Below are 24058 nucleotides of genomic sequence, written 5' to 3' on the forward strand. Positions count from 1 at the left end.
TATATAGGAGGGGAGCCCCTCTTAAAGAGGTATGGGTTGTGCTTCCTGGGGATAATAAACTAATTCATAATCAAATCATCTCCATGCATCGTTTATGTTTCATACAAACACACAAATTCCCCCCACCCCACCCCATCCCATCCTTCAGTATACGCGCATGTATATGATTTCTAGGCCTAGAACTCGTGAGTGTAATATGCCACCTACCTTCGACAGAGAGCATCAACTGTCGTCCGCGGGATAGATTTCCGATATCAATCATGATAATAATTATGTTAGCACAATAGGCTATTGTATACTTCTGGTTATATACCCTATACTGGGTCCTCCCAGCATAATAGTGTTATGATTGCAGATCAGATCAGCTCTACTTTTTAATCCCTTGATTTTTGGTTTCTGAACAAAAGAGAAACCAAAACTATATATTTGAAATGAGGGACTGTTAAAGAACAATGTATACACTATACGCATAAAGTATCTTTGACCAAGGCTGTTGTTGGAAAACACTGTTAAAGAACAATGTATACACAATACGCATAAAGTATCTTAGACCAAGGATGTTGTTGGAAAAGACTGTTAAAGAACGATGAAAACCAGTGGCGTACCGTGGCCGCTCTTTCCCCGGGGGGCTGAAGAAAATTCAATTTTGCCGCCCCTTCCTCAACAGTCCGAAAAGGTTGACCCATTTTTTATGGTGGTTTGAAAAAGTGAAGAGCAAAAAAAAAAGGATTATAAGCGCTAGCGCACTAAAAACATCAAATTTTCATGTATAGTACAATTTTTTTTTTTTAATTTATACTTTTTACATTTTTCCGCCCTTTTTTTTTACTAGTTCTTTTTGCCGCCCTTCTACTTCCGCCGCCCCTTCGTTTGCCGCCCCTTCTTCTTCCGCCGCCCCATTGCTTTGGCCGCCTCCTGCTTTTACCTCGTGGTAGCAGGTCACATAATTACATCCATATCAAAAGGATGCACTTGTCAGCTGCTATATGTAAATGTGTCTTCTTTTACATGATAGCTTGGAATAAATACCAGACTCATCTAAAGTCGAGGTCACTTCAAATCATCCCCAAGTCACATGGTTTAGGAATGTTTTCTGTATGCCTAAACCATGTGACTTGGGGATGATTTGAAGTGACCTCCACTTGAGATGAGTCTGGTATTTATTTCAAGCTAGTGCGTAAAAGGAGACGCATTTACATATAGCAGCTGACAAGTGCATCCTTTTGATATGGATGTAATTATGTGACCTGCTACCACGTACATCACTTTAGATATAGCCTAAATGATATGGATGTATACATGTAAATGTTTAATCTTAGGTTCCTAAAATATATAATTGTACTTAAATAGTAATGTGGGGAGGACTCAAATATAAAAGTGACTATGCATCTGTGTTAACAACCCCTACCCCCACCCCCTTATGAGCGCTCTAGTCTCACATCTATCCATATTTTTTGAAGGAAATCGTCAAACAACATAAGTAAAAGATGTCTTCCTTACTGCGTCTACATAATTCTACTGTTCCTAGTATAGCAAGAGGTGTGATTCGTGCAGCTCCAGTGCTGACAAGCCGTACAAGACCTAATGATGTTGGTGGACCATTGCATGTTTCCAAGGCAACATATAGTATCCATGGCAACATAGAAGGGATGTAAGTAAAGAAATATTGACAAGGGAAAATGCACCGTTATTTTTAAGTGTATGATCAATACCTAAGGCCCGGCAAAAAAACAACGCAATAAAATTATGCTTTTCATGGCGCAAAAAACGCATTGGTTGCAATCTCGCTTTTTGGACATTTGAAAAAATTTGTGGTTGATTTTTAAAAAATTGACCCGTTCTGACAAAACCAGGAACAAGTCGCATATTTGTTATTTCAGGATTTAAAATGCTACAAAAATTATATAAATAGCATCAATACTTTTCAAGACAAAGATAATTTTGTATGATACCTTGTCATTTTTGGCAAATTAATATTCTGGGTTATGGGCCAATTAGTTTCCTGCCCTACACATTATTGAATAGGGATTATCACAGTTCAACTGCTATTTATTGATTAAATAAACCTCTTTGTAAAAATAACTTTCAAGGATTTGAAAATCCACTTAGTCCCACAGTCAAATACCATGATATTAAGAATTTCAAAATTTCTTTTTTTTTTCAATGGGAATGTCATCTTTAAAGGCTTATAACTCAAAAAGATCCCTGGCGACTTGTTCCGGGTTTTGTTGGCATTTGTGTTCACTTCATAATCTCAGATGTAAGACTCATTGGTTTTTGTATGATACATTAAAAACAATTTTGTATTGTTGTGTAATTGATGCATTCTTTTGATTTCACAAAGGAACTCTTATAAACTTGATGCTATCGTATCATTGATTTACACGTTCAGCCCTCTTCCCTAATAAAAATGGCACAATTGCGATTTTACCCTTTCGTTGCAACTAAACATATCTTGAGATTAAAATAAGCAAATTGAACAGAACAAACGGTATTTGAGAGCTAAGACTATGCCCTTGACGTCGATGTGAGCATAATGTCACAACGGTATTTTCTAATTGCCAAAGAGAGCGCTTTTCACTTGCACAATTTTTTTTAGACAGACTGTATATCATTGACAGTTCTGTTAGGAAATTTGAATAAAAGTTGTATACATCTGCTGCATGATGTGCACTTTTAAATCCACCTTGAATAGAACATTTACAGACCCAAAATATCAGTACCGCTAACCAACCACGTATTGCAGTGTCCGCGAAGAAAGTGTAAAAGACGGACACGCACATGACAAAGCCGACTAAAATATTAAATCAGCAGGAACTGAATAGTTCCTTCTTACAGTTCTTTCTTTGACGCCCATCCCCAACTCAAACACAATTCCTTGTTGTAATAGGCCTAGTTATGTTTGAATACGTACACATTCGGTAAACAATTTGGGTATAATTTGGGTATAAAATAGTGTAAAATTGAACATTTCTGCACGCTTCGCGCAAAATGTGTATCAGCTTTGACTTCAAATAGTATGAAACTGAAAATTTTCGCGCGCTGTCTCCCATATATCTTAGCAAAATCGGGCCAGAATAATGCTCACTTGGCTATTTTTTCTTTGCCCCCCCGATAAAGAAGTCCAGGCACGCCACTAGAAATGAACTGCAAACTACTTCAATTGCTACATGAGCTCGCATAACTAAGAGCATTTTATGCAACATATAAAATTGTTTCCTTTTTGTCTCCTAACCCCCAAGTACTGAATCTAACTCCATGGGTTTGTGGAGGTTGAGAAATTGCTAATGCCAGATATGACTCTCAGATAAGTTTCTAAGTGCGCATTAATGTGACTGTGCAAAATGTGCTAGTATTATGTACATTTGCCGAAAAAAGGCTTTCCGCGTTGCAAGTTCTGCAAATGCCAGAGTGTTTTGAAACCTTCCTCTAGCGGAGTTACTGTTGAGTTACGCAAAGTCTACCCTCACTTTTTTGTATCTCTCATGATGGTCTACTGCATAATTGTGAAGATTATAACTTAGGGGACCTCTCACGCACGCGGGATCGGACTCAGACAACGGCCTAGAAGCCCTAACTCTATCAATGCTGGCTCTCTTGTCACATCACGGTTGTTTGATGGAATCATTTATTAATTTTTCAAACAAAACATCTTGTACAACCAAAACAGCTAAAAGTGATGTCATGCTAATGTATACAGATACTTTTGAGTCATTCTCAACTTTAATTTCCCCTCTTTTACAAAATTATTCACTTTTATAGTATTTTTTAAAGCTTTTTGGGATATAAAATGTATCTATTAATGACAAAATTGGTGGCGCTATTTAGTTACTGGAAATTACTCTTTCAAGCTTTTAATACAAATAATTCCTTTTATTGTTTGATAAAATATGTTTATAAAATTTCCTTCTTGCTTGTTTCACCTATTCCGGCTCTTTTAATGACAGTATTAACTACCTAACCCTTGCAAATAAAGAAATATGATTTAGGATAAATAGGACCATCTATAGTTTTCATTTAGTTAATAATGAAGCCAATGCTATATATCAAACAACCGATTCAACAACTATCCTATTCAATTGCGATATTTTCCATGCTGCTAATTTGAGCATCAACATTGTTAGACCCGCATTTATTTTACTACTATATAACAACCAAGTATTGTAAAAATGCATAATAATAAAAGTTTTTTAATACTACCAGAAATTGCAGTATAAAACATTTGCATAATTTCACATTTAAGCAATACTTATTTTCTGTAGATTTTTAATGCAATTTATCTTGTGCATATTACGCATCTTTGTGCTGCATTTTATACCTTTTCTTTGAACAAAGGAGCCCGCCAACGATAATATTTTGTATTAAAAGTTTGCATTAATTTGTACTTGTTTTAAGCCTTAACACGTAATTGAATGGGATTTGTCCGCCATTTTGAAAACGCCCTCTAGCGGAGTTATTGCTGGCTTACGCGAAGTCTTTTTATCAAGTCTATGGTCTACTTCACAACTGTGAAGAGTAACTTAGGGACCTTTCACGCACGCGGGATCGGCCTCAGACAATGGACTCCAGTGGAGCTGTAACGTGGCCTCAATCATTTTTTTCCCGCTAACTTTGTTTGGAAAGAGAAAGAGGACTATAAAACAAGCTCCAGTGTAGGGGTGCGTGGGTGGGTGTGTCTGGCTGTATGTGCAGAAAATGTTTACAAACTTTTTATGTTAACCCAGGTACCTTCTGTAGATTTCTCCCCGACATGTCTTTCAATGGGACTTAAACATGACTATTGGGTACATAGACATTTGATGTAAACAGGTGTGACTTTGAAGTCATCTAGAGGTCCCTTGAGCTTATTTTGCAAATATGTTTCTTTTCTTTTTTTCTATTTTCCGTACCATGGAAGCCCCAAGCACCGTTCTTCTGGTGGGGACACATTTTACGCATTGTGTAATTTACTACTTGCTATAAACTTTACTTTTGTAGGTCTGATCCAAACTGGACCTCAATGATTGGCCGTCATTTCCTCACCTTGCGTGATTACAATGACCATGAAGTGAAGCAATTGTTATGGACGGCTGCAGACTTAAAGACTCGTATTCTGACCAATAGAGAGGTTTACCAGCCACTAGTGAATAAATCGGCTGGTTTGATTTTTGAGAAAAGAAGTACTAGGACTAGGATATCATCAGAAACAGGTGCATACCAATTAGTAATGGGTCATTCCAGTTGAAATCCACATACCTCAATGGAAGACATGATCTGAATCATCTACACAAGACGTGTGAATTTCAAATGGAGTCACCCATTGGGTTATTCCAGTTGAAATCCATACACCCCATGATCTTAATCTTCCCCCCCCCCCCTAGTTACGCCACTGTAATGCCCTGGGGTGCTTTGTTGTTTTCCCGTTTGTCCGAGGTTGCACGTTCAATTTGTGGTACTGGTAAGACATATAGTGATGTGACTTGTATTTTTTGTCTTTAACTTTTCAGGATTTTCTCTTCTTGGTGGCAATGCTTGCTTTTTGTCCAAAGATGACATCCATCTAGGAGTCAATGAAAGTCTCTATGATACTGCTAAGTGAGTCAAATTAATTACTTCATTCATAAAATAATGTACATATCAATAGTGTCATTTTATACAAAATGTAAGCGCTCATATAAGGATTGATAAGAAGTATAGCTTTTTCATTGTAATATTCATCAACATGAAAAAACAGCTACTGCCACATTTGGATTTATTTTCCCATTTCAGATTATAATAATTTACTTGACTGAACAGCATGTTTGCTAATTTCCAAAAAATGGGGACGATACTTAAGGTTACACACAATTTTGACAAATTGTTTTCAAAAACTGGCTGTACGTAGCCACCTAAAAAAATTATTTTTTCAAAAAATAAACATGGTAGGCCCAAAAATTATACTTCACCTTAAAGGTGGCCCTCTAGAGATTATTATTATTATATTTTTAACGTCATAGCTCATACACAAATGTACTTTGCAAGTGTTTCAATTTTGTTCACGTGTCATGAGCATGAAGATTTTTAAGACAGAGGCCATAATTTCCTGACGCATAGCCCGATTTTACTCTCGATTTGGCTACTGATTATAAACACGTCAACAAAATAATGTAGCTATTTATTTTCTATGCAGCTTGCGTTGATTTAATTTTCATAGCTCAGTGTATTGACAGAATTTCAATGGAATCTGGTACCACTTTGTTGTCATTTTGCAACAATAATATTGTTTTCGTGGAATATGTTGTCGACATAATTCTTAGCTACATTATTTCTATGATCCCTTTACAAACAGCATGTGGTATGCTTATTTTATTAGGATTCGCCAAAAACGAAATATCCGTGCGTTTATTCGCATCCATGCCGTCATTTTCAAGGACTTCAATATCTCGAGTTATAGCCAATGACAGAAATACACATGACAAAATCACCCGTTTTAACTATACCTTTCAATCTGTTGAATGCGCAATGGACATGATGATTACTAATAAACCTGGAATTGTAATCGCCAACTAAATACTCTCCATTTATGTAGAAAAGTGCAAAATTTCATCATAATTAGTTCCGAGATGACAGCGCGTTCACATGTTACTTGCAAATCAAAATAAACAGGTTTTGCGCACGTCACTACTCACTGATGAGGTCAACTCGCTTCAGAACCAAATTGACCCAATGCAAATTTGCCCCGCTATGGCAAACAACTGTGTCCAATTTTATCTGCCGTTTTCTTCTTCCTCTCTTTCTTTCTCCCGCACTCCCCTCCGCTGTCTCTTCCTCCTCTCCTCTCTCTCAAAAAAATTAAAATAAATCCATAAAATATATGAAATTAAATAAAGAAGGATACGTAAAAATAACATAGGCCTAAATAATATAAAATAAATGAACAAAAATTTAGAATAACATATAGGACCTCTAAATAAGAACAAAATGCATAGGCCTAAACGAAATGCATGAGAAAAAATATGAAAATAAATGAAATAATATTTACCTAAGGGAGTGTTTATAAAAGTTGTAACCTCAGACATCATGATTCGTAAAAAAGGGTGTTTTTTTTTATCATGGGCTAAATATTTTGACCCCCCCTTCATAAAAAAGAAACCAAAAATATATGTCATGAACTCATTAGCTACAAATTACCGTTTGGAGTTTGAGTCATAGTGTTACACCCAAATTGTAAAGTGTGCACATTTTGTTAATTTGAAGCTTGAGAGTATGGGCTTTCATCCCCCTTTTTAGGACCCCCCCCCCCATATTTTTCACTCCCCCCCCCATCACCAAGTTAATTATTTCACTCCATAATGGGCAGATGGGTAGTGAAATAATAATATGACCCTCGGGGCAAATTTAAATGGCCTGGCAAAAAATACTTGCACCCTGCCCCCTTGGCATGCCAAAACCTTGCCCCCACCCTCTCCGCCTGCAAACAAATCCCTGGTCCTATTTTGCAACTCAAAACACAGAAACCACCCTTCTCGATCAGTATCCTTTGCAATATGATACATCCCCTCAACAAATGACGCTCCCATTTACTTTGTTTTCAGAGAACCTAATTTGCAAACCCAAAATGGTATAGATAGATAGGCCCTAAATACGAGTGTAGTGAGTACTAGGATATTTTCCATACTGTTTAAAAGGAGCCCATAAATGATGGGTGTCAAAAAAGTCGTGTCCTCTTTTGATTTGCCAAATATATCTGCCCCTTCCAAAAATCGTTTCACATTTGCCCAATGGTGCATGCTGCCCCAACTCTTTTGTGCTATGAATTTTTTTCTTGTTTGTCCGGGGCCACATACTCTCATGTTACGCATGCGCGTATTTTGAGGGGCAAAAAAGAAGGGGCGGCGGAAGATGAAGGGGTGGCAACAGGAATTATTAAAGACAAAAGGGCGGGACAGAATGGGTGGGAGAAAAAATTATTAATTAAAAAGGGCGGATGATTTGGGTCAACCTCGGCCTGTTGCTGCAAGGGGCGGCAAAATTTACATTTTCCCCGGGGGCACTCAAATATGACAGTGTACGCATGCGTGACCAAATTTTTTTCAAACACCCCCTAACCGAGTTTTACCCTACCAGCAAATGTAGCCCCTTAATAAGGTAATTTAGTGTAGAATTTACCCCCTAATGAGTTTTTGGCTGATGAAAATGCAACAAATGTACCCTTTTTGAACTCATAATTTTCCAAAAATTTGAAAAGGTACCCTAAATAAGTTGTCCAGTTTCAGAAAACTACCCTTATTCTTGAAAATCACTGTTTTTAGACCCTAAACGCGTCACGCGCGTAACTTGCCTTGCATAAAAAAACACCCCCTTTTACTTGTTTTTTTGGTCACGCATGCGTACAGACCATTTATGTGAGTGATCCCCCCGGGACATTTTCTTATAGCCCCCGGGGTTGGAGCGGCCACGCACGATACGCTTATGTTACGCGTGTAAGTACTGGCATACAACCGACGACGATGCACCGCGGTGATCAATTCTACCGCACCGGGGTGCTCAAATATTCGCAGACCAGATCACGGTTCGTACCATCATAGTATTGGAGATAAAACTTACAGTGCCATTGAAATTTTATTGATTTTGTTGGTCGTATAAAGGCAGCCGCGGGGCCTGAGGAAATTAGCTGGACATAGTATAAGCAATCCCACTTCCCTGGTATAAGAGAGAGTGTTCAACAAGACTAATCCAAACCATGTAAGTTTTAGGTTTACAAATTGCACGTGTTCCTAACAATTTGGAATTTACAGGGCACAGTGTCATCGCCCTATATCTTCATGGTAGAAATCACCATGGTAGGTTGAATCCACAGCCACGCATGGCAATTTTCTTCCGATCTTTAATATGAGACGCAGTAGCCAAGTGACCTGACTAAGGCTACTGACAATAGCCGGGGTTGTATACGACATTGCGGTCAATGGTCATACTGCCTCCACTGTGCGGGGTATACAGTATGGTGGCCGACGCTGGTACTTTGGTGTATAGTACCAACGTCGGCCACAAAGGGCTTGTGTACTCGGTAGTAGCAGCGGTAATAGCCGCGAAGTAACATTGCAGCAGAGGTACTCCGTCGTCAGGAATCTTGTAGTGTATATAGCCTGCGCGCTGTAGTCCATACAGGACCAACGCAATATAAAATTAGAATTTTGGTCAGATTTTGAGTTCAAGACGCACGGCCTTTTCTCAAGACGCAAACTAACGACTATCATATCTGTTCAACACGTATTTTCAAGTTTATGAGACCAGATCTGGTTTCTTGAGACGAAATCATTTACGGGAGATATTCATTATTTTCCACCCCGGTATCCGAAGATTTTCGTCTGATATCAAAATCGTGCATAGCAATTCACGTGTATCGATCCCGTGTATTTATTTTAGTATCTCTGCTGCACCAAATAATTATTAGCCAGGCGATGTCGGTGTGCAGGGGTGCAAAGATTTTGACAGTCCATGAAGGAGGGCATATAGGGCAAGCAATTTTAGCAGGCCGTGCAATTTCTGGCAAGCCAAGGGGAAGGATTTTTGGCTGGTCATTTTTCCATTCCCTCCTCGGACAGATAATTACCACCCCCGGTATTGCACAGGAGTCCAGCCACATGGCATAATTATGTAGTAGCCTGAGACCCTTTAGCACTAAAGTGACCTGGTGACCTTTTACTGTTTAGTCTAATATAGTGCGTCTACCAGGGGTCAGTTGTCAATAGGCAAAACTGAAAAAATATTCTACATGAAGCTAAGTGTTTTAGTTTCTACGGTATATTGGCAGAGTTTTAGTCTGAATACTAGGCTAAAAAGAAGATTCATAGGGCAATTCTGGTCGGTAGAACTTCAGCCCCCCCCCCCAAGTCTTGTTCAGATGCTGACCGCCCTGAAATTTAAAATTAGTAAGCCAGTTTTGTGTGCCTTTTAACCCATGTTTGATTACCCCCCCCCCCCCTTGACAGTTGCCCTACCACCCCCGTCTCAAAAATGTCCTGTCTACGCCACTATTCCCTATAGTACCGGGTAATACGCAAATGTTTGTCAGGATTGCCAGTCACGAACTATTATAATAAAAAAATTTTATTGGCCTAGTTTTTATCTTTTTCTGGCTTTTAAGTTTTATATAGGGAGGGCTGTGCGTTTGGGGCCGAGTTAGCACTAGGTCGAGTTGGTTGGTTTGTCTTGGTTGGTTCCAGCCAGTTGGCGCGGCGGCTTGTGCTAAAATACGAAGGAGCACCAAGCTGACTGGGACTGGAACAAATTACATTGCCTTGTGTTCTGTTCAGTTCAATATCTATATTTGAATAGGAATTGTTTTGCGCACTTACAATATTTTTATGGAACACATTTTCTTCAATATTTTGTCAAGTTGACGTCAAATGTTCTGTTCTATATTATTTGGCAATAGTGTCTTTTATTCAGAGCACATCCAAAGTTGTAATTTTGTGTTTTAGATTACAAAAATCGGATATTTTTATTCACGACTGCACGTCCGGGGGCTTCGCAAGCATTGGCAAGGGTGCAGAATTCGACAAAACTTTGACGGTAATTTGGCCTGTTTGGACACTAAAAGGCATTCGATCCTTAATTTTGTTTGAATAGAGTTTTGATTAGGTAACACAATGAGATGTGTACCGATTTTATATACAAAATTGTGAAGAATTGTTTTCAAATGTCCGACCTGTGTACTTTTTATTGATTACAAATTGGCGTGTGTTCGTCCTATATATACATAGGCACGTCGTATATAGGACTGGTAGCGAGTCTAATACTGTAAAATGTGTTTATCGATGAGACTACTTACATCGCTAACAAGCGTCCCTAACAACCCGTCAACTTTAAGACAAATAGGTGAAAAATGACACTTTAATGATTTGTTTTCATTGATTTTTTTATTTCACGTGATTCATGCTCATATCGCCTAGCTAAAAAATGAAAAATATTTTTTAGACTAATCAAACCAATATATAAGCCCATATAACCTTAATGTAATGGGATATAATGTGCCTTTACTATTGGGTTATTCTTCCGTGGTCCAGCTACGCGCTGGCGATCTGCGATCGCGTAGAAGTGACAAGGTCGCCTACTTCGCGCCGCGCAGATGACCAATGGGTCAACCGTCTTGTTAGGAAGTTGCAACTCATATACCAGCGCAATGCAAAAAAGTGGGGACACCGTCGGCTTCCCCCGTGTATTATTCGCCGGTGCCATTATCACGTGACTGAAGAAAAATGCTGCTGCCACCACAGAATTAGAGACAGGGAACCGGGACTCGACCGCTATATTATGAATATATGAATATGCTGCTGCCATGAGGATGAATATAGTTATGGATAATGTCATTTTGCATATACTCTGAATGGATCTTCTATAGTTCCTGTTTTTATACCGGTTTTACTTACTTTTGTAGTGTGTTGCCGCAGTTTCTCAACATCGTATTAGCCAGAGTATACAAGCATAGTGACTTGGATATATTAGCTGAAACAGGCTCTATTCCAATTGTCAATGGTTTATCAGAGATCTATCACCCTCTCCAATCATTGGCTGATTTCCAGACATTACAGGTATGAAGGACACCATTTTCACTACTCACAAAAATAAGCAGAGTGATTTAGATCTATTTGTGATTTAGTTGGTTTCCAATTGTTTAATGGTTTATCAGAGATCGATCACCATCTCCTAGCGGAGCCGATTTCCAGACATTACACCCAGTAAACACCTACCGGTTTAAAATGTTTATATAACAGGTTATATTTTGGGTTTGGGTTTTGGTAAAAATGTCCTGATAACATTAAATGTCAGGTTTTATAACGGTCATGAAAACGTTTTGTATGAAAATACACTACAACAACGTTTTTAAAATGTTGTCAAAATGTGATTATAAAATATTTTTGCAAACGTTTTTTGGCAAAATGTTCTGTCAACACTTGAACAACATTATGTTAGAATATTTTAAACTTTAAAAAACTTTTTATACCATTTGTATAATCCTTTAAATATATGCCTAACCCGACATTTAAACGTTTTTGGGCAACATTTCTAAGCCAACCTTTTGTGAATAATGTAGAAAATGTTTTTGTGTTTGCTGGGCAGGTATTAAGGATGACACTATCTACAGCAGTAAGCCAAAGAATTAAGGTACCAGTTGTGTTCACCCCTGTATATCCTAAATAAAGAAAAATATGTCAAAATTAAACCTTACTTGTTGAAATTGGTTGAGAATTAAAGAAACGGTGATGAAACCTAATGAAGAAACGAAATCAAAAGTTGCCTCTTTTGTGTTCTAATCAATGAAAGCAGGACGCTAGTTTTAACGTGCTAACCAAATGGAAGCACGGCACTAGTGCTCTTCTTCACGAACGCTTTGTGTACAAATCAATAGGGCATGCAATGGAGCAAACTTCAACTTTTTAATTGGCATCTTCCTTGGGCTTTTGGATAGTCTTGTCTTTATTTGTGGAACAATTTCAACATTAATAAGGAGGTCTTAAATTCGAGCTAAAAGATGCAGCTATTGGCGGCTGGTTCCATTTATGACATATCTGTCTTTGTTTAGGATATGCAGGGGATGAACATAACTGATACCTTAATATTTTGGCTTACTGTATGTCACAGTTGTCTCTATAGTATTATGCCAAAAAATTGTTGTTGTATATGAGTAATACGACCTACCCTACAAACAGGGCCTACCCAAGACCTTTTTTAAACAAATTCTCCCTGAAAAATCATACTACGGTGCTGAAGCCACAGAAGTATAAATATTAAGATGGCGGGGCAACATTTTCTATGTCAATGCTCAGAAAATGCGGAGGTAATGTAATTATAATATCTATGTTAGTGCTGTAAAGGTGTCAGCAGTTCTATGAACACGTATGTGGTGGAAAAGATCATGATTGATTGAGCTTTAAAAAAATACAATAAAAAAAATCCGCAACTACCTACCCTATTTTTGTTCAGCCTGGGTGACAGGATAAACAAATTTAAATTTTTACCCAAAAGCAGCCAGCGCACATAAACCGTGCATCTGTCCAGATTCAAACCAGTGACCTGACGTCACTGCCAAACCTGAGCCGACACAAACTGTACTTCATACATGATTGATATTTCAATTGAATTTTCTTTGATTTCTTCCTCAGGAGCATTATGGCTCATTATCTGGCATGACGGTAGCATGGGTTGGCGATGGTAACAATATTATTCATTCCTTAATGATGGCTGCACCAAAACTAGGTGTACATCTTAAAATAGCTACACCAAAGGTAAGCTTATATTAGGGTTTAGATTGGTTGTTGTTAATGGTTTGTTTCAAGGTATTATGGGTCGTTATCTGGCCTGACGGTATCGTGGGTTGGCGATGGTGACAATAAGAAAGAGTGAACAGTTTACCATCCCAAAGTGTTACAATTAAACAAGACAACATATAAATACAAATCCCGACCGGCACACAACCCAACTAAAAAAAGCAAGGGAATGTACCGGCGCGGGAATCGAACCCACGACCTTCCGATCTCTAGACGGACGCCTTATATGGTGACAATATTATTCATTCCTCGATGATGGCTGCACCAAAACTACAATCCAGGACAAAATGTGTTGGATCACCCAAGGTGTTTTTGAAGCTTCAAATTACCTCACCGTCACCGTGTAATTCACTTATGAAACATGTTGATTTGTAACGTAGACCTTATACCTATCCCCCAATTCCTCCCCCTTGCCACAGTCGATGTTGGGCACTTCCAAAACATTAGAAACGAGATTCAAGGAGTCAACATTGATAGCGGGAAAGGGTGATCAATTACAAACACATGCTAAAGTTGATCCAACTTTATTTTTGTTTCATTTCAGGGATACGAAGTAGACCAACAGGTCATGAAAGATACGCAAGAATTAGCCAAAAAGGTAAATATATTATTAACCCTGGAAATATGGAGACTTGTGGGCCTCATAGCTGCTTAATTGTTGGTCTAAAGTATATAAAAAAAAATTTAATTAAATTTTAAAAACTAGATAAACATATTTAGGAGCCGTTTTTTTTATTTTATTTTTTGAATTTCACCAACTTTGAGAAATTTGCACCAAATATGGTCAAAAATGCTTAATTTAAAAAAAAATCATACAAACCTGAATTTTGCCCAAATTTCAAATATTTTTGGTGAACGGAAAAATGTGGGCCAAACAAACCGTTTTGAGGGATTTTGGGCCAAAAATTAGCATTTTGGCGCAAATGTGTCCTCACAGATGAATTTATCAAGTCTTTGCCATTCTAAATATGTATACTTTCATATACTTTAGACCAACAATTTAGCAGTTATGAGGCCCGAAAGTTTCCATAATTTCAGGGTTAAGACCGCCCTTAGGAGTTGAGAGACATTCCAACTGTTGAGTTGATGTTCTTTGCTTGATGACACCTGTATTGGCAGTGGTATGTCCTTTGTGAATGGGGACAGAATTAAATACAATACAGCATACATGTCCCCATTCACAAAGGACATGCCACTGACTATACATATACAGGTGTGTCGTGAAACAAAGAACAGCAATTCAACAATAATTGGAAGGTCTCAAAACTACCCGTGGGAACATGCCACGTCATTAATTTTATTATATCCTTTCACTACAGCATGGGACTGAAATATACACAACCAATGATCCTAAAGATGCGTGCTCCAAAGCTAATGTCTTAGTGACTGGTACTTATTGGATTACCCTGGGACAGGAAGAAGAACTTAAACACAGAATCAAAGCTTTTGAAGGTTTCCAACTTACAATGACGGTATGAACAAGGCCCTGACAGTAAATATTGCTGGTCTACGTTCCAACTTTTCACATTCAATATGATCAAGCAATTACCGCCTTTGTTTTGTCGCCACTCCAGCACCCCACCCCGGCACATGGTACCACGATGGCGGTTGCCATTGTATGCTGCCAAAGCATCCATGTATGCTAAAGAGGCGACGTGTGTGAGTCCATCATGCACATTGACCCGGTAGTGTTCCAAAACATGTGATGGCAGGGTAATGGCAGCTGACATAGCTTTGCCGACTGCTGCTTTAGCTGTCATCTTCCATCTTATTGTGCTATTCCATACACACCTTATGGACGTGTCCTTAATCCCACACAAGGAATTTGAATTTCAATTGGGGTTATCTGAATAGTTGACTCCATTTTAATCCACACTCCCTGTGTGGGAGATTAAGGTTATGTCTTTCATAAGAGGCGTATAGCTTTAAACCGAAATATCCCATTTACTGCATGGTATGAAGCAGGGTTGTGATCAGGCCAGGGCTGTGACACTCGTATTCAATCCCTGTATAAAAAGTGAAGTCACTTCGCCGGCATTCCAGTGGCATTCCACGGCAGTTTGATTGACGGTTGCTAGGGCATTTGAGTGCGGGTTGCTATGCAATCCAGTGCGTTGCCTAAAACTTACGTATTTGTGAACGGCTGTGATGCGCGTTTGGTCAAAAGGACTTATCCTGTATTTGATTGACAGTTGCTAGGGCATTTGAGTGCGCAAAATTTGATTGGTTAATCGTCAAGTTAAAATCTCCTCAATATTGAACGACTGTCAAGGAAGTCTATTTCGAGCTACTTTTCCAAGATGTCGCACATCGACTGTCAATTATTCGGACCCTTTCCGGCAAAAATACAGCTTATTTTAATAGCCAGTCTCATAATTGGGTCATCGGTTATAATATTTTCCTAGCATATTAAGGTAACTCCTCAGCTACTTGGTTTTTCAAAATATGATAGTAATGGAAAGAAACGACCAATTGTTCGCCGTTTTTGGTCATTTAATTTTTTTGAAACGATGACGTAAACATGCATCAACTCTTCCACAGAAAATACACTCCTACACAGCGCGTGCCATCACACGCATGATCGTGCATTGGCTGTGTGACTGACTTCATTTGCGCAAACGTGTGGCTTATCCTATAGTATATTAGTACTCGAGAATCCTTGATCAGGCCATGAGTTTTATAAACCGTATGACATTGCAATCTGCACACAAAAGTTTGCCTGTTGTGATGCAACTACAAAAGTGTGGTTCAAAATTGTGATACCAAATTGTTTTCATTTTGTTGACGTGTTGAGCAAACCTGCATTGTCAAAAAAATATTTGCTAATTATCTATCTAAAAAAAGTTGACAAAAAATAAAGTAATAATCACTTAATGAAGGCAATTGTTATTTAATTATATTGGACTGGGACTTGCCGGTGTTGGCATTCCTGTAGCCTGTGCGATGATGACAGTATTTTCATAATTTCAAGACCCCTACTGACCTTTTGCACAGATCGGCCATCTTGGGTGTTTACCCCTGGCTAACCCATTCTGTTCTGGTTCGTTCATTGGTAGCCTTTAAGATTAGCAAGTTGGTTACCATATGATAAAATTGAAGCAGTGAAATAGAACGAAATGCGAGAAGAGAAATCACAGCATTCCAGATGAAATTACTCAAGAATTTGCTTAATTATTGTTCTACTTATTTTAGCATGCAGCATTAGCAGACAAAGATTGGTGCTTCCTACATTGTTTACCTCGACGCCAGGAAGAAGTAGATGATGAATTATTTTATTGTGACCACTCCTTGTATGGCAAGAGGCTAACAACAGGAAATGGACTGTGATGGTAAGTGTGGTGTTATTTTATTATGACCGCTTCCTTTTGTGGCAAGAGGCTAACAACAGGAGCTGGACTGTGATGGTAAGTGTGGTATTATTTTATTGTGACCGCTCCCTTGTTTGGCAAGAAGCTAACAACAGGAAATGGACTGTGATGGTAAGTGTGGTATTATTTGATTGTGACCGCTCCCTTGTGTTGCAAGAGGCTAATAACCGGAGATGGACTGTGATGGTAAGTGTGGTGTTATTTTATTGTGATCGCTCCCTTGTGTGGCAAGAGGCAAACAACAGGAGATGAATTGTGTGACCGCTCCCTTGTGTGGCAAGAGGCCAACAACAGGAGTGTTGTTTTATTGTGACCACTCCCTTGTATGGCAAGAAGCTAACAACAGGAGATGGATTGTGATGGTAAGTGTGGTGTTATTTTATTGTGACCGCTCCTTGTGCGGCAAGAGGCTAACAACATGAGATGGACTGTGATGGTAAGTGTGGTGTTATTTAATTGTGACCGCTGTTAAAATGTAAACGTATAATATACCATTAAAACTTCTCAAAGTTATGAATACAATAATAATACAGTAATGAAACTTTAAGCGCAAAGCTGGATTATCTGTGAAGTTGCCAGTAAAAGGAGATCATGCACCATACAGACCTTTTAAGAGTATAATTTGATTACCTTGTAGCTAATTGCCGCCAACATCAAAGTATGGTAAAGGTATTTAACATAAGTCACAACAATGAAGAGATATAGACATGGTAAAACAAAATATTTTGTTGTGTGTAGTTGGCATACGAATTAGCGGGCTCAGTGATCACAACATTTGAAGATATAGAATTGCAAACCCAGCGGCACCAGGGACGGGACTTTTCCGACTTCGGTGACGTCATCGAGTGTGATGTCACCTGATCAGGTTGGTCTCTAGCCGTTTCCAAGAAATACATCAGAGCCAAGAAACACATCGGCTGATAAGGAAGTTCCTCGAAAGCGCTGCCGCTAAGCGAAAATAAACAAGTAGTGCTGAAGTTTAATTTAATTTACTTTTACTTTCATTAGTCCTGCGTATAAGTCAAGCGTTTATGAAGAAACGTTAAGCCTGCCTATCGCAGCCTGTCTAACTTTAGTGACTCGTGCTTAAGCTGACTGCGGGCATATGCCCCACCCCCATGCGCCCGTGGCGTCGCCACTGCACAAGCTAGACGTTATTTGACTTTTTGGCACTACACACTGATTGAAGTAGCAATACAAATGTTTATTTTATATACTTTTTTATTGCAAGATTTGACATTATTCCTGAATTTTCCTCATGGCATCCATAAACTCCGTACTACGGAAGACATGACCTGAATCTCTAGGGAAGCCTAATTAGGGAGTCCGAATTTTCCTGCTATTTATCACTGGTAATTCCCCTTATATAACCTCTTCTTACCTCTCCAATCTGCAGGCTGTCTTCCTATCTCTGTTGAGGGATCATAAGGTGACTACACCCGCACCAAAGTTCTGAACACCAAACTGAAGACAACAAACAAACTTAGATGCATACATACCAGCTACTGAAATAATTACTCTTCTAAAGAGTAATCATAATTTATAGTTTATGTATTGAAGTTTGTTATGCTTTTATTGTTGCTTAATTTGGGAATGAAGTAACCTTTGTCCTCAATCTCCAGTATAGAGTGTTTTACTGTTGTCAAAAAATTTTCACTGAGTTTTTGCTCTATTGCTTGTTATGTTCTCAAGGCAATGCCTTTGGTAAGGTAAGATACATAATATATGCTTCCCAAGAAGAACGTATCCAGTTTGATTTTGGTCCATAAGTCAAAGATGGGATCTTAAATCAAGACCTACCAAAAGTATGTTGCAGATCAATTTATTCCACACAGTTTGATACCTCATATTGTCCAAATCAATGTAGAATTGATGACACAGTGACCTTTTGAATGCAATCACCTCAATTTTAAACATTGAATATTGGGGTAATTGCATTTAAAGAGTCATTGTGTCATCAATTCTGCATCGATTTGAACAAATGAGGTGTCAAACTGTGCGGAATAAGTTCATCTGTAACATACTTTTGGTAGGTCTTGATTAAAGACCCCATCTTTGACGTGTGGACCAAATCAAACTGGATACTTTCTTTTTGGGATGCGTTTAGTAATGTGGTATATTTGTACATGACACAGTACATTTAGGTCAATGTTTAGGATTTAATGTTTTTAAGTTATAACTTCACGCAGAGGATGATTTAAGTACTACCCACCAGCCCATGGGTTTACTGTGCAGCAGGCGGGCAGTGTGAGTAACATGATACCACTGCTTTGCTATGCTACATAGAAGTGCATGGTTAAATTTGAATTTGTACAGTTATATTTACATAAAAAACGATTTCACATTTTATACTATCTACAGAAGGTGTGAATTATCCTTTAAACACACATCACTTTTGTTCTGAAATCGACCAAGTAATAATGACACACGCACAATTCTAAAACAACATCTTTTGCACAATTTGAGTTCAATGGGATTTGAAAAGTAAAGTGGGCAGTTGAAACTCTAGTGATAACACTTTCGCAGTGCATGATGGGGCTTCCTTAAATCATCCTCAGAACTTCACGGAAGGGAGAAGATGTACCGTCATTGCGGTTCATAAATGAAGGTGATAAGGTTAAAGGTTAAGGTTAACATCTGCGTTCTTACATAAGTGTTTTGGCGAGACGACAAATCTTCATATTGTTTGAATAAATTATATACACAGACCTGAAACTTTTCTGCGTTTATGTGGAATTTATTTTATTAATTATTTAATTTATTTGTGAGTAAAACCAAATCCAAATTTTGTACTCACAACTAGCCGTTTGCCATTTTGGATGCTGGGTGATTGTTTTCTCAGAATTGATGCAACAGGCAAAATCGAAAGTTGTGAGTAAAATTTCTGAATTTGTTTACTTCCTATTCAGCGATTTGCTAAACCAGAACACCCTAAAATTGATTAAAAACATCAGAATGGCTGCTTCATGTTAGATTTTGAAATTATATTGTAGAGGAATCCAAAAACTTGACAAAAATGTTAATCTCATTAGGGCATTGAGTTTGAGATTGTTCATCACATGATCAAAGTTTGTTCCGGGTTTAACCAATCAAGGGTCATAGGGAATTTGATTGACAGTGACGTCAGACGCAAACTAGTCTTCTTAATTCTGTCTTTTATTATACCTCCAGACTGTTACCTTTTGACAGTGCTACATATTTTAAACAGCAAAAGGCAGCTATTGCGCATACAACTTTCTTGTACTCACATGATAAGATGTGCTACTGAAGTGGATAAATGGCAAAATCAAAAGCCGTCTGTTAAAAAAGAAAGTCGAACATCAAAATGAAGATGGAATAAAAGTTAAAAAGTATTTATTCTTTTAAACAAATGTTCTAAAAACCTAGTAACACCAGTACCAGGGTGATCAAGATTCCTGATAGGAATTGAAATACTTATTTATATAAATTATGGGGTTTCACAGGGATAAATTCTCTGCCCTGAACAAGTGAGTTAAATTACAAATTAGTTTTGGGTTTGGTTCCCGGGTTTGGATTTTTGTCTTGTTTTGTTCTTAAACATTTATTTTATTGATATAGATAGGTATGAAGTAATTTTAATTCATATTGTAATAATTATATTGTATAATATATTACATATTACTTACTTGTTATTAGTGCAATACAATATTTTGGTAATTCTGTGCCAGTGATAAAGTGTAATAAATAAATCAATCAATAAAATAAACGGTTGCCTTGCCAGAGGTCTATACTTTGAATTTGTAAATAAAATAAATATACCCACTCAAACCTATAAATATAAACCCGCCTACCATCGTATTTTGGAAAGCTTTGGAAAATTTATCAGTTATCTTTGTTTACAATCTAAAGCTATGACATGAAACTTGTGAGTCCCTCCATGTAATCACAGTAAACAAAGTCAAGACTATGTATGACTGGGGAATCCCCGAGAATGAAAGGTGGATATGACATCATTCGTGAATTCCCCAGGAAGTGTTGTAATGTGAAAGGTTAATGTTTATAATTAATCTTGGGAATTTCCAGATTGCATCATATGTTCTGATAGTGTGAATGAAGTAATTGGCTATTAATATCATTGGCATTTTTTGGTGCTTAGTATAATTATAAGAAAATGTAGATGGTTTTGGTCATTGATTATTACAGTGTTGTTGTGACTAGTTGATATGTTTACAGTCCATATGCCTTCAAAGAAAGGAAATTGCGAAAAAGAGGTATCTTATGAAGTCAATGTACTACTATCCAGTAATAACGGTGAAGATCCAGAATACGTCAAAGTGCGTATCTCTTCTCTTTCATGATAAGGTTTATCAATTGTGGGCCAGACACGATAGACCCCCGTAAGTTGTGATTCAAACATGTCTTGTAAATAACGCGTCAAAGGGCTGTAGAAAGCTGTAGAACTTATGAATTATTGTCACCATTATAGCATAGAATGAAATTGGCCCAGGCACGACAGCAAATACTACTTACTTGCTCTAGTAGATCACACTAGGGAATGTGAATGAATAAAAAAACGTCATAGAATGTTATTTGCAATTTAGAAACACCTGCTGCCTCGTCTGAGATCATCCTTTCGAGGGGTAGAGTGATAAACAATTCATTACAACTCGTGTCAACACGGTGGCCAATATCTCTGGATTACATCGACTTTAAGTAACATTATGATCATATCTTGAATGGTAGTCAGTAATCTTTGTTCGCGTCTATGTATAACAAATAAAATGAGTAAAATGGTAAATTTAGTGATACTTTTGCTTTCAAGGTCATAGTATCGTCAATCCAAGTGTAGTAAAAGAACTGGCGAACTTCGGGCCAGGGTCGGATTTACCATTGGGCCAGAAGGGCCCCGGCCCAGGGTCCCCAAATTGTGGGGACCGCAACAATTGCCCTGTGGATCTTCCATTTTAGCCGAAAAATACATGTTTGGGGCCAAAATAGGGTACAAAATTGTACTGGCCTGATATATAGCAAAATTCAGCTTCAGTTTGAAATGTATGCTTGTCTCCCCTAAATTATAATGGCTGATGTTCACTTTGCTACAGACGGCTTTCAGGCAGTCACTCCATCTTTTTGGTGCTCTCCCTCTTGGACATTTGCCATGGATATGAGCTATTTTATCAAAAATTAGATAGATAATACTATGTTTTCTCAATTTAGGAATTAATTTTGTGTATGTTCTTGAAAAAAGCATGAGAGAATGTGGATATTCACCCACCTATAATGCTCGTATATATTGGTTGTCCATTCAATTTTGATTGAAGAATAAGTGCATGGTAAGCTTGTAAATCGCGAGCCAGACGCGATAGTCCACTTTACCTGCGATTAAATTGGCCCAGACACAACAACAGACAGCACTACATACCTACTCTATTAAATCACACTAGGGAATGTGGATGAATGAAAAAACATCATAGAATGTTATTTGCAATTTAGAAACACCTGCTGCCCCGTCTGAGATCGTCTTTTGGAGGGGCAGAGTGATAAACAATTCATTACAATTTACAAGTCGTGTCAACACGGTGGCCAATATCTCTGGATTTCATCGACTTTAAGTAACATTATGATGATGTCTTGATAGTAATCTTTGTTCGCGTAAAGTAATATATAGTAATGTAGACAAATGAAATTAGTGAAATGGTAACTTTAGTGATACTTTTGCTTTCAAGGTCATATACGTATCGTCAATCCAAATGTAGTGAAAAGAACCAAGTAATTTCGTGAGTAGATGTGACCCGGTGATGATTTGATATGGGGTACTATTATTCAAGAAAGTAACCCGACGATTCGATGGTGTCTAACCAATACCTTTGATTATCAGCTGTTGAGGAGAATTGGCAGACTATTCAATTCGGGAATGTGTCTTTGTGGACATACATAATATTTTTCTTATGATTTTCAAAATCTGAAAAATAATTTAGTGACCGTATGAATACGACCGTTAGAAAGTGACGATGGCTTAAGTGTGGATGGTCAAGATATTTTTAATTGTGTTTTCTATCTTACATTCAGGTCGTAATTTGGAGTTACATTGTTCCAGCGGTTTTTATTCACACCATAAACGAAACATAACATATGCTTAAGGGCTGGGGTATGAACGTTTGGACAGTATTTATTGTGGGACATTATAGCACATCAGACATATCGAATTGCATTCTGAATACGAAGAATGTCATTCTGATATCAAATAATTTTAATTTTTTGAAATTCGCAATTTAATACACATTTTATGGCAAATCATTAAAAATTGATATTTTTGATATTTAACAGTACTTGAAGTAAACTTTATAAATCTGATGATTTATACTTAAAGTGTATGTAGGTGGGATGAAAAGCCGACGATCAATTGAAAATTTTGACCTTTCGTATTGAAGATATGGATTTTTTTCCCAAAACACCCAACAAAATTAGGTCTTTTGGGGAAAAAATCCATATCTTCAATATGAAAGGTCAAAATTTTCAATTGACCGTCGGCTTTTCCTCCCTGCTACATACACTTTAAGAATATGTCATTAGATTTATATAATTTACTTCGAGGACTGTTATATATCAAAAATTTGAAAAATATCAAATTTTTATAATTTGTCATAAAATTTGTATTATATTGTGATTTTCAAAAAATGAAAATTATTTGATATCAGAAAGACATGCTTCGTATTCAGAATGCAATTCGATAGGTCTGAGGTGCTCTCAAGTTCCACAAAAAATACAGTCGAAACGCAATAAACGCTCATTTTAGATCCCTTAAATCAATGAGAAAATGTGAACTTTCTTCTCGTATTAAAATCTCAGTTTTTATGAGGCGAATTGTGTGGGATGAGCCTGTCGATCTGCTCGCACTCCTTTAAGATAAATGTTTGTGTCATACTTTATCATCGTAGATATTACTAGATCATGTCGAATCGTTGATTTTAAAATAGCTTGTTACCAAAATGTCAAAAGGGAGCAATGTTCAAAAAATTATGATAGGTTTCTCCATGCAATAAAATAAGAATACGAAATGAATCAAAGATCATGAAGAATAAATTTGAGAGAGCCTTCAAGAACCTCTTATTTAAAAGAACGTCATTACACTGTGCTCAAATAATCTATTAAAAAGCAAACACCCTCAAATAATATTTTCATTGTCAAATTAATACCTCAATATGCGCATCTATTTAACGTGTAGAATATTAACGAACGCACTATCACGGTACTGGAGATGCAAATTTCTTTGCATTAAAACAAATCAATAGGACACCCCTCGGGGTATACTATCATTACGGACAGTTCATATAATTTTTTTTAAAGTGGATTAATTAACGCCATCAATAAAGAGATAATAAGCACTAGCATCTTTTGACAAATATTTTTGACAATTTTCCGCCTTTTACGTAATTCTTT

General features: G+C 37.5%; 2 protein-coding genes across 2 annotated transcripts in view; both read left to right on the forward strand.

Annotated features, from left to right (window-relative positions):
- Positions 1–24058, forward strand: part of LOC140148402 (aspartate dehydrogenase domain-containing protein-like) — a 316009-nt gene that overhangs the window by 241886 nt on the left and 50065 nt on the right. The window lies entirely within an intron of this gene.
- Positions 1478–18467, forward strand: LOC140148351 (ornithine transcarbamylase, mitochondrial-like). Its single transcript, XM_072170276.1, has 10 exons — positions 1478–1651; positions 4978–5189; positions 5487–5574; positions 11399–11552; positions 13125–13247; positions 13834–13887; positions 14609–14761; positions 16482–16555; positions 16705–16768; positions 18054–18467. The coding sequence occupies exons 1-10, from the start codon at positions 1488–1490 to the stop codon at positions 18111–18113; spliced, it is 1146 nt and encodes a 381-aa protein (XP_072026377.1). The 5' UTR covers positions 1478–1487; the 3' UTR covers positions 18114–18467.

This window comes from Amphiura filiformis, chromosome 1 (assembly GCF_039555335.1).
Source record: "Amphiura filiformis chromosome 1, Afil_fr2py, whole genome shotgun sequence".
Classification (NCBI taxonomy): domain Eukaryota; kingdom Metazoa; phylum Echinodermata; class Ophiuroidea; order Amphilepidida; family Amphiuridae; genus Amphiura; species Amphiura filiformis.

Bases quoted from the DNA above. Each gene is read 5' to 3' on its own strand.
- LOC140148351 (XM_072170276.1), top strand. From the start codon at position 1,488: ATGTCTTCCTTACTGCGTCTACATAATTCTACTGTTCCTAGTATAGCA. The intron at 1,652-4,977 runs GTAAGTAAAGAA...TTACTTTTGTAG, and splicing joins CATGGCAACATAGAAGGGAT to GTCTGATCCAAACTGGACCT. The intron at 13,888-14,608 runs GTAAATATATTA...CTTTCACTACAG, and splicing joins CGCAAGAATTAGCCAAAAAG to CATGGGACTGAAATATACAC.